We start from the raw sequence: 12,061 nt of genomic DNA, 5'->3' as shown, positions 1-12,061 counted from the left end.
TGGATTGAAAAACAGAATGGATGAACGTGACTGGATTAGGAACTGGAATGGGTGAACGAGAATGGATTAGGGACTGGAACCGGTGACATGATTGGATTAGGGACAGGAATGGCTTAACGAGACTGAACTGGAATGGAGAAACGAGAATAAATTAGGAACTGGAATGAATGAATGTGATTGGACTAAGAAATAAAATGAGTGAATATGATTGGATTAAGAAATAGAATGGGTGAACGTGATTGGATTAAGGATTGGAATAGGTGAACGTGACTGGATTTGTAACTGGAATGGGTGAGCAAGATTGGATTAAGAACTGGAATGGGTAAACAAGACTGGATTAAGGACTGGAATGGATTAACGAGTCTGGATGAAGAACTGGAACCGGTGACGTAATTGGATTAAGAACTGGAATGGGTGAACGTGATTGGATTGGAAATTGGAACGAGTGAACGTGGTAGAATTAAGAACTGGAATGGATTAACAATATTGGATTTGGAACTGGAATGGTGAAACGAATCTAGATTAGGGACTGGAATGGGTGAACGAGGTGGAATTAAGAATTGTAATGGGTGAAGGAAGAGACGATAATAACTAGAATTTAGAAATGAGATTGGATTAAGAGCTGGAATGAGTAATGAAGTGACTGAATTATGACATAAAAGACGTGAACGAAGGTCTGGAAACTGGAAAAGCAGAAAAAGAATATAGAATAAGAAATAGAGAGAGGAATGAGACTGGAAGCTGGATAGGGTGAAGATGAAAAAGGTATTAAAATATGAACTGGAATAGCTGAAAAAAAAGACTGGAATAAAAATGGAAGAGAGGAAAGAGTGTCTGGAAACTGTAAAAAAGGGAGAATAAAACTGGAATAGGTGAAGAAATGGATGGATTATGAACTACAAGGGATGAACAGTGGATCATATTAAGAACTGGAAGGAAGGACCAAAATGGACTAAAAGCTGAGATGAAGAAACACAAAAGAATACAAAGGAAGACCAAGCAGCATCAGATCTATTGGTCCTAATGTTCTATATAAAGAAATAAAAAAACGTAACATAAGAAAGACCGACCGTAAGATAGGAACGGTAAAATGATAGTAAAGGCAGCCAGAAATAGGATAGTAAAAGCGAAAAGGAGGAGGAGGAGGAGGAGGAGGAGGAGGAGGAGGAGGAGGAGGAGGCAGAGGAGAAGATACCTGCTTATCTAAACGTGAAGGTAAGAGGAAGCTAATGATAAGGGGAGAGAGAGAGAGAGAGAGAGCAAGAGCAAGAGCAAGAGCAAGAGGAGGAGGAGGAGGAGGAGGAGGAGGAGGAAAGTGAGCAAAAAGAAGACGGAGAAAGATGAACCAGAAGACGAAACGTGAGAGGGAAAGAAAATAAGGAAAGATAAGGATATAAAAAAAAGTTGTGCTGGCAATCTGTACGTGATGCTGAAAGGAGGAGGAGGAGGAGGAGGAGGAGGAGGAGGAGGAGGAGGAGGAGGAGGAGGAGGAGGAGGAGGAGGAGGAGGAGGGATGACACCAGGAAACTTTCACTAGACTTTGGCAGCTCTGTGAAACTTGTAAAGGATTTTGGGAGGAATTGAATGGAAGTCCCTGAGAGATCGGGCGACTGCTCAACTTGATACGAGCTCCCAAGGTATTGTGAAGGAACTTTTTTTTTCCCCTCCCTCAGGATTCTGTGGATTGTCTAGAAGTTAGTGAAGGATCAGAAACGTAGGAAAACTTGGATGGCCAGCTGTGCAGAGGAGGAGGAGGAGGAGGGGGAGAAGGAGGAAGAGGAAGAAGACAGTAGATGACCAGATTCCCTTCCTTCTTTCCAGACCAGATTCCAGTCAAACTTTAGGTCGAAATCCAACCTCAAAAACATTCAATTTGATCTTTGCTGCCTTATAGGACAATTGACCTTCCTTCATTATGATATAAAAAAAAAGTCCTGCTACCTAACAAATTTGAACTTTTAGGCGTGTCTGAGAGGCTGACCTTTTTTCCACTAAGTTCACTACCATAACTGATATTCTTTACCTAATAAGCATTTTGCACTAAGGTCAAAAATCCTAACTTAAAAAAAATCTACACTTAATCTTTCATAGCAACTGACCTTTTCTATTACTGTAAAGAAATTCTAACTTTAACAAAAACATTCAACCATGACCTTTTTGAAGACTAACTTCTTTCTACGAAGGTATAAAAAATGCTACCACAGAAAAAAAAGACTGACCTTAACCACTAGCGATCTTTAGCACTGACCTGGCTGACTGCGGAATTGTAGTCACGCAGGAACATGACCTTATTGCCCGAGGAGTCCGTGACCTTGGAAAGCCTGCCGAAGGACGTGTTTTTGGAGTAAAGGAAGGAGTAGAGAGTCCTTCCCGTCACCAAGTCCTGGGTCTCGATGTGGTGTCCGTGGCGGTTGAACACGTACAGCTCATTTGTCCTTGGATACGCCACCTGTTGGAGGAGACAAGTACGTGGCGAGTTAGTGGTACTTTAGTTGCGGACCAGACTCGAACTGGTGGGTAATTGTTTGTTTGGCAAGGAATTTACCAGAAAGCCAGTGAGTCATCCATAATTCATATACACATAAGTAGATGAATGGATGGATAAATTTATACAAAACTGACCACATCACAAAATTATGCATAAAAAACAATATGGAAAGCTAAGTATGATCCTACTAGGTACTCTCTCTCTCTCTCTCTCTCTCTCTCTCTCTCTCTCTCTCTATCCTATATTCTGAAACGCTTTGCTCTCTCATCATCACTGCTTTCCAAAGGCTCTAGTTGAAGATACTCGTGATTTTAAGGGTATTTTTTATGGTTCTGGTGATGGATTGCCAAGATTTCTAATTTACCATTAGAAAAAACTGTCTTGAAAACCCGGTTAGTTGTCTTTGTGGCTTTGAAAAAAACTGTCGTAGTGAGACTCTAAGGCGCTTCTGAATATGGGCTTCTCTCTCACCTTGAAGTCCCCGTCCTGGTCGTCGTCGGGCAGGTGGTGGCGGAAGCTGAGGATCTTGAGGGCTTTCTGGTCCGCCACATGCACAACACCCTCAGGAGACACCGTGATGGCAGACACCAGGCCCAGGACAGTGGTGGTGGATAGGGGGATCTGTGGAGGCGTGGCGTGGAGTCAACAGGTGGAGAGAAGGGAAAGAGAATAGGAGTTATGGGTGGAGTGAATGGAAGTGGAACAAGAAATAGAAGGGATAAGTGGGAAAGGGCAGTGGAGGAAAAGAAATAGGAGAAAAGGAATGGTGTAAAGTAGATGGAGATTAAAAGAACGAAAAGATAAAAAAAGAAAAAAAATGTATAAAGTGCGAGTGGAGGGAGAAAGATAGATAAGAGAAAAGAAAGGAAAGTAAAGTGAAGGAGCGCAGACAGAAAGATAGATAAGAGAAAAGAGGAAAGTAAAATGAACAGGTAAAGGCAAAGGGATAGAAAACAGAAAAAAAAAATGGGGTGTTAATTGAAAGAGAAAGGGAGCGAAAGATGTGGAGAGAAATAATGGAAGAAAATGAAGAGAAGAGGAAATAAAAAAAAAAAAAAAATGAGATGAAGAAAATAAAAAAAAGTGATAAAAGAGAAAAAATATAGAAGTGTGAGAGGAATCATTGAAGAAGAAGGAGAGAAAACAAAAGAGGCAATTAATTTGGTGTTAAAGGTAGTTCCAGTTTTTTTTTTTATTTCAAGGTTTTATGATTTCCAACACAATACGGTATGGCTAAAAAATGAAGTGAGATAAGTGAGATGAAAAGTGTGCTACAAATTATCTTGACTCGCTATACAATGACTCGCTTTAGAATTCCAAGTTTGCCTCGTTAATATTACGGAACTCGGAAAGATGAAAAAAAATGTGTTCTGTAAAAATAAAGCGACATTAATCTCGCTTTTAATTCATTTATGGTCTCTTTCATTCTGTCACCTTTCTCTCAGCCTTCCCTGCCTCTCTCATTACATAACCTTTCTCTCCTGTATGAACCTCTGTCACCATCCCTCCCTAAGCCTTGTTTTCTGTAACTTTCTTTCTCCTTATCATCTTCCCTCTCTGATCCTCCTGCTCTGACTCCCGCATCCAGTCAACCTCCCTTCCTCATCCTCCTTCCCTCTCTCTCATCCTACCATTCTCACTCTATCACCTCTTTTTGACCTTTCGTTCCCTCTTCACCTCACCCTATCACCCTTTCTTACCTTGTCATCCTCGGCAGGGCAAGTGCAGTCGTCGTTGTCAACACACCCACAGTCAGGTTTGGCGCCAGCGAAGTGCCGCAGCTGCCCCGAGGGTGTGAGTTCCATGACGGAGTGGTGTTTGTGGGCGTCCTCCTCAGTCAGGAAGAGTGAGCCCGAGGGAGCGAAAGCCAGACCTGTGATGGTTCCTGTTGGGAGACGAGACGGTTGTGTTTAGACTTTTTCAGGAGACAGAAAGGAAGAGCGAATTGTAGACGATGAAAACAGAGACGAAAAGACAATATCATGATAGAGACATCCTGAAAAGTCTTATTTTATTGGAACCTCTACTGGAGGAGATAAAGAGGGTTTACATGTAGAGTTCAGAGGAGTAATCTGATAAGCTTACCAATAAGAGGGCGGTCCAGGTTGGCGTGGCAGTGCAGGGGCGTGCCGGCACGTACCCGCACGGAGCCGTCGCCAGTCACTTGCAGCACCACGTGGTCGTCGAGAATGTGCAGAGAGCCGTCCAGGGGGGAGAGAGCCAGACCCGTGGGCCACTGTAGTTCCACCTGGCTCGCCGGTAGGCCACCCCGGCAAGGAAGCGGCCGCCAGCGAGTCTTGTGCCCGTGGTGACCGATCAGCGTGTGGATGATGCCCTCTGGGTCCACCATGCGGATGTTGGTGCCGTCCGCGATATACATGGTGCGATCCGCGGCGATGGCCAGGCCCTTGGGATGTGCCAGCCGCGCCTTCTTTGCCGACCCTCTGTCCCCGCAGTGCCGCTCGTCACCTGATGGGAGAGATACATTAATGCCAGGAGAGGAAAGGAGGGAGAAGGCGTCGCAGGGAGAGGGAAAGAACAAGGCGACGCAGGGAGATATAAGGGTCAAAGGCGACAGGAGAACAAAACCCTAACAATGATAATGTGAGACAGCAAGCAACCCATAGTACCGCCAGCAGGCGCCATTAAAGAATATAACAGCGCTCGTGAAATACAAAGAGGAGACAGAAGAACTATTTCCAAGTAAAATCTGAAAGGGAAGAGAACAACACGTCTCTCTCAGCAAGAACGAACCGTGACAAGGAGCGGAGGAGGGAGAGAGTGAGTGCACGACAACTGTTACTCTTACAATGGAAACTTGAGGGGAAAAGTTTCATAATTTTTCGCGCGAGGAGTTTCATAAGGTAGAGACGAAAATAATAATGTGCTGTCGTGCGGAGGGAGAAAAATAGGGAACACGATGTATCATTCCAAGTTAGGGGACGCTGCTGCCTTTATTAAGAAGGGGAAGGTGGTGAAGGCAGGGCGTGGAGGGCGTGGCGGAGCAGGGGCGGCGCGAGGGTGACTGGGCGAGGCGCTAGGGAGGGAAAGGGAGACCAGAGAAGAGAAATATGAAAAGTGGAAACATGGAAGACTGGAGGGGGGAAAGAATGTAAGAGTGAACAAGAGCAAATGAAACGAAGGAGGAGGAGGAGGAGGAGGAGGAGGAGGAGGAGGAGGAGGAGGAGGAGAGGTAAGATGAGAAACGAAGACAAAGTGATGAAGAGAAGGAAATATAAATGGAAGGATGGAGAGAAGGAACAGAGAGAAGTTAACTAGAAGAATGGAAAGCAAGGAGGAATGCAAGAATGAACGGATATGTGGAAAGAGAAAAAGAAAGAAATAGAAAGACAGATGAAGACACGAAATTGAAACATGAAAAGAGGGATGCAAGGAATAAATTGAGTGAAGAATGGAAGATAGGAAGATATAAATAAATAGAATGGAGAGACGAAAAACAAGACATGATAAAAGGAATGGAAAAAAAGAAATGGAGATAAGTTGCATGGAAGAATAGAAAACAGGAAAGAAAAAAAATAGAAGAAAAATAAAAACAGGATACAGTGACGAGAAAAGGAAGTCAAATAAACAGGAAGAATATATCCAATAACGAAAGAAGGAATAGAAATATGGATACACTAGCAAAAAAGAGGAAGACAGGAAAAGACAGAAAGACATAAAGTAATAAAAACAACGAAGAGGAGATAGGAGACACTGTAAAGGAGAGACTGAGTAGAGTTACTCACCAGGAATGCATCTCTCCCCGTTACCAGCCACCGCCTCTGAGTTAGTGGAGGGTTCCGTCACGTCTTGCAGGGAGAGCACTCGTAACACCTTGTACTTCTCAGGGTCACTCACGTACACCTGCCCGTCTGCTGGCGACACGGCGATCTGGTAGCTGTAGGAGACTCTGGTGGCGCTGCAGGAGGGGCAGAAGGAGGGAGAGTTCGGTGAAGTTACAGGTAAGACTAAATTGAAAGAGGACAAAATTAATTAAAACGAAAAAAAAAAATATTGATGAAGGTAAAACAAAGGAATAGAGAGAGGGAAGACAAAGTTGATTGATTGAGGTAAAATAAACTGATTAAGAGATAAGACAAAATTAACTGATTGAAAGAGTTTAAGCAAGACTGAATCATTGATTGGTTATTGCGTTTTGAAGGTCAGAATAATAAAGTTAAGTGTCATATCACCTGCTGAAGTAATAGAAAGTCTGATTTTTTGGGGTTAACAAGATAACTGGTAGAGTGTGTGTGTGTGTGTGTGTGTGTGTGTGTGTGTGTGTGTGTGTGTGTGTGTGTGTGTGTGTGTGTGTGTGTGTGTGTTACCTGAGCTGCAGGAGCGTGTACACCATCCTGTCTGGCGTTATCCTCCGTACAAGGTTGAAGTCCCCGACATACACCGATCCGTCAGGTCCCGAGGCGAGACTGGTGGGGGTGAGGAGCTGCGCGTCGCTGGCAAGACCAGAGCAGTCACGACACACCATCTGCCGCTGCGACCCTGTGCCCATGAGAGGGGTGACGAGACGCGGCGCCTCCCGGAGACTCATGGTGGAGCCGTCACCCCGCTGAAGAAGACCTGGGGAAGGCAGCAACAGAAGGGTGAAGGACGGAGGGAAAATAAGGACAAAAATGAAGTACAGGACGGAATGAAGCGAGAATCGATTTGTTTTGCATAAAATAACCCACTTTTCTGCTTTGCTATAAAACAGAAGTGATGGTAATAAAATGCTACTATCACCACAGTTACTACTTCTATATGTACTACTACTTCTACCACCATAAATAACAGCAATCAATTCCTAAAAGAATGACACCTAGGCGGCTCCATGACACGAGTGATTGACACGGCGAAAAAGAGGAAGAACACAGGGAGAGAGAAAGAGAGAAAGAGAGAGAGGAGAGAGGAAGGTCACTGAGGGGGGTAACTATTAAATCGCCTCTAACGTTGTTTTGAAACTTAGTGAGGCAACTTTGTGTTCGAGTTAACCTTTATTAATGTCAGTCAGTGAGAGGCCGAAGTGGAGCGACCCATCAAGTGAGACAGTGCAGCATGAATCTTTGAACGCCAAGACACTACAGGGACGTCACATTAGCCGCTCTTCACCTTCCCCAGTCACCTCCTGCTTATATATTCCTGGCTAGAAATCATGTAATCTCCAGCACTCATTTACAAAGGATAGAGATATGATACACAAGACTGATGAAGTCATGAAGAGAAATATGGAAAGATGAGGCGACAAAAAGAAAATATATTATGAGGCAGAAGAAAATATGAAGTGACAAAGAGAAGGATGCAGAGAAGGTTTCATGGAGAGAGTGGTGAAAAGAAGAAATGGAGTCTGTTTTTCTTTAATATTAAGTCTGACCTACTGACAATTTCCTACAAAAATTAAAGATATTCTCAGCAAATCACGCTGAACTTATTGCCTCTCAAACTGAATAAAATAATGTGGTGTAAGTAAAATGATTCCGAAAAGATATTATAAGCAGTGAAGGGAAAGAATGATGGAAAAATTTTGATATCTTAATGTTTCGCGTTACAATCTAAGGATAATCAGTTTTAGCGGACTTTCAGTTATAACAGGGGCAAAAAAATGATGGAAGAATTTTGATATCGTAATGTCTCTAGTTATAACCTATGAATGATCAATTTCAGCAGACTTCGACAGTTATAACAGGGGCGACTTAAATATATAAAACCACACACCAAAACAAGACAAGGCTTTTCCTCCTCCACTTACCAGCCTCGAAGTTGTACATGTGGTGAATATCTAGGTTCCAGCCACCCACGTCTGAGATATCCATGTGGAAGCCGTGCAGTATCGCCGTCAGCGTCTCCCACACAATGCTGGAGCAAGTCACGTACTCGTAACCCACGGAAAGCAGGGCCGTCACCTCCCCGTACACCTGAGAACAACGCCAGGTGAGATGGAGTACTTACCTGAGGACTATGCTAGTGACATGAAGGTTTAGTAATTTAAATACGAAAAGCGACAGGTGAGAAGTAATTACCTGGTGCAGACTATGTGATGTGGGAAGTGATATTCTAAAAAAGGTACATAAAAAATTCAAATAAGAGATAAAAATATAGGGATTTAACTCATAGACAAAGGAAGAAAAGACGTGAGGTAATGGAATCAATGAAATACAGGTAAGCAGTACAAGTGGAAATGAGAGTATGATTCATTCCGTGACGTGAGTGTGAGAGAGTGAAGTTACGTCATTTCAACAAATGAATACAGATCGAATCCGTTTATTTCACTCCGGACAAAAACCAACAAAAATACAAAGAAGAACAGGAGGAAAGAAAGAAAAGAAAAATACACACACATACAATAGAGAAAAGAATAATAAAAAAAAACATTACATAAAAAAATAATAAAGAGCAAATTTAGAAACACGCATGGTCATCCTTTTCCGCCAACTTAATTGAAACGTAACCTTTGGAAAATAAAATAATGAATATCACGAGAAGACCAAAGAGGAGGAGGAGGAGGAGGAGGAGGAGGAGGAGGAGGAGGAGGAGGAGGAGGAGGAGGAGGAGGAGGAAGACTCACCTTTTGTTTGTATACGTTTCTCTTGTTCCAGGTGAAGGTGTAAGTAATGTTCGGGTCAGCTTCAAACACCTTTTCAAACACTGATCCTTCGAGAGTCACCTGAGGACAGACAAACACACAAGTGAGCCAGTCTATTGGTTCACCTTACCTCACAATTACACACCCAGTAAAAAAAGAAGAAAAAAAAGAGAAGGAAGAAAGAGAAAAAAAGTGTTTGGACTGAATATTCATGATGGGCATATATGTATTAATTTGTATACGTATTAGTATGTATATCTAACATTAAAAATATACTTCCACTCACATAAAATAAAGAGAATGAAACAAAAAGGAGAGCAGTAAAGAATTGTATATAAATTTACTGCGTACTTTCAACAATTTTCTTATTAATGTATGCTATAATTTGTATTTCTAGTGCACGTACCTGAGTGAAACTGAAAAACAGACGATGTCAAAAAATACAAAAGAATAATAACATATATGAAAGTGGACCATGAAAATAAAAAAAAAAACTACAAGAAATACAAAGAATGAAACAGGAAAATAATACTAAACAGTGATAGTATTAAAACAAAACTGGATTTTTCTGTACGAGAGTGGAAGACAACAAACAGTGTGGAGGGAATACAAACAACCTATCAACGAAGGTATGGAGGAAAAGGAAAGAGAGAGAGAGAAAAAAAAAAACTGCACGGGGAGGAAAGTTAATTTTGGAGGGAGAAAGAAAATGAGATTTACAACCTAAAGGGAGGAAAGGTCTTAGGGAGCAGATCACACCGGAGGAGGAGGAGGAAGAAGAAATGGGAGAGATAAATTTAAGAGGGTGACAGGAGAGAAAAAAGGAGGAAAAAGAATTGAAGGATCAGTCTAGTACTTGGAAGGAGGGAGAGGGAGGAACGAGTGACAGAAGGGATGAAGAGAGGAAAAAGGAGAAAGCCAAATATGAAGGCAGGAGAAAATTAAAGAAAAGGAGGGAGGGGGATAAAAGTAGAGAGAGAGAGAGAGAGAGAGAGAGAGAGAGAGAGAGAGAGAGAGAGAGAGAGAGAGAGAGAGAGAGAGACTTACCTTCAGATGCACCATAGACAAAGCTGCCGGCACTTCTACAGGAGTCAGCTGCAGGAGGAGAGTGGAGAGGTACCCAGAGACGCTGTTGGAGTGGTAGACGAGGTGAAGTTCGCTGCCTGGGATGCGAAGGGACTCCTGCACCACCTGAAGGAGAGAAGACCGCGGTGAGAGACTGACGAAGGAAAGACTTAACTCCTTCATAACTGCATTTTTACCCTGATTTTTTGGGTATGATTAGACGAATTTACTTACATTAGGAAGGGTCTATAGAGGTCAAAAGATTAATGGCCAGTCTATACTATTCTAATCTCAACATATGTTTCTGAAGCTGTATAAAATCGCCATATAGTAACCAGAATGAACGTGAAAACGCGTCCTGGTACTGAAGAGATTAGGAATGTGTCTTTCCATATACGTAGCTACTCATTTCTTTCCATTTCTTCTTTCTTTTGATGAATTTATGAGCATCCCTTTGAAAAAACAACAACAACAACAACAACGGGTCACCACTTCGTATAATCATGTTTAATTTAAGAACTTGTATATAAATTTACGAAAAGAAAAAAAAAAAAAAAACCAGGAAATTTTTGAATATATAGAGAGGTGATGGAAATAAAATGGTAAATTGGATAAATGGAGAGGATATGAATTAAGTTGGAAGAAAAGAATATGAGAATTGAGAATAAACAGGATAAAAATATGTAAAGAGTAAATATGGAAATATAGGAATGTTTGGAAGGAAGAAGATGAAGAAAATTGGGAAAATGTATGAAAAGATGATAAAGAAAAAATAATAGGAGAGATTAGAAAAAAAAATAAATGAACAAGAAAAATGAGAATAAATAGAAAATAATGAAAAATAGAGAAATCTGAAAAAAAAACTGAATATACGATAAAATATGAAAAAAATGGGAAGGACACAACAATAGGGAGAAAAAGTGACAGAAAATGGGAACAGTGGAGAAAGAAAAGGAGCATAAGAGCATCTGGCAAGAAATAAAAAAGGAAACTAAAGGTAAGGAATATAGGAAGATGGAAAACGGAAAAAGCAAAAGAGCAATAGAGTATACTGAAGGTGGAAGGGAGAAAGGGAAGAAAGAAACTAAAGGAAAATAAAAGATGGAATGGAGAGGATTACGAAGGAAAAGAAACAGTGGAAAGAAACGAAGAAAGGAGAAATGGAGTGAGGAAGAGGGATAGTGAAAAAAAAGGAAAAAATAGAGGAAAAAAAGGGAGGGAAACTATGAAGAGTGCTGGACGTGGAAGAGCAACAAGCAAAATGTTAAGATGATTGAATTTTGTTCCATTTACGGATCACAATTGACAAAAGACGATCTGAGTGCGCAGTGGTGGTGGTGGTAGGAGTATTAATAATAGTAGTAGTATTATTAGTAGCAGTAGTAGTAGCAGTAGTAGTAGTAGTAGTAGCAGTAGCAGCAGTAGTAGTAGTAGTAGTAGTAGTAGTAGTAGTAGTAGTAGTAGTAGTAAAATTGAGAAAAATCTGAAATACACGATAAATTGATAAAACGAAGCAAGAGTAGTAGTAGTAGTAGTAGTAGTAGTAGTAGTAGTAGTAGTAGTAGTAGTAGTAGTAGTAAAAAGAATCATGAACCAAACAATCCTTTAAAACACAAAATTAACAAACCCCACAAAAAACCCCCCACAAAAACACTAAAGATATCCATATTAAAACTTAGAGTTCTTAACATCCACAAGTTATCAAGTGGCGAAGGGCGCGGCGGGGGTCGAGGGCGCCTTACAAACACTATAACAGGGAAGAAAAGCCTTCATAAATGCTACTGAAAAGATCGTGGGGGGGTTTCTGAAAACTTCTCTAAAACCTAACTTTATTTTTCATTTTGCTCCACGTAATCCTGCTTTCCAAACATTCCTTCAATATATGTACGAAGTTAAGAGTGGAGAGAGAGAGAGAGAGAGAGAGAGAGAGA

The 12,061-nt window shown here is 41.5% G+C and overlaps 1 protein-coding gene across 1 annotated transcript in view; it reads right to left on the bottom strand.

Annotated features, from left to right (window-relative positions):
* LOC123510458 (teneurin-a-like) overlaps positions 1-12,061 on the bottom strand; it is a 462,953-nt gene that overhangs the window by 25,475 nt on the left and 425,417 nt on the right. Inside the window, 9 exon segments of the mRNA XM_045265650.1 lie at positions 2,249-2,449; positions 2,960-3,109; positions 4,189-4,373; positions 4,574-4,957; positions 6,235-6,407; positions 6,817-7,066; positions 8,232-8,397; positions 9,048-9,146; positions 10,113-10,256. Coding sequence (XP_045121585.1) covers positions 2,249-2,449; positions 2,960-3,109; positions 4,189-4,373; positions 4,574-4,957; positions 6,235-6,407; positions 6,817-7,066; positions 8,232-8,397; positions 9,048-9,146; positions 10,113-10,256 — 1,752 coding nt within the window.

This window comes from Portunus trituberculatus, chromosome 29, assembly GCF_017591435.1.
Source record: "Portunus trituberculatus isolate SZX2019 chromosome 29, ASM1759143v1, whole genome shotgun sequence".
Lineage (NCBI taxonomy): Eukaryota > Metazoa > Arthropoda > Malacostraca > Decapoda > Portunidae > Portunus > Portunus trituberculatus.
Note: the sequence above shows the minus strand (reverse complement) of the source record. Positions and strands in the feature narration are given on the sequence as shown.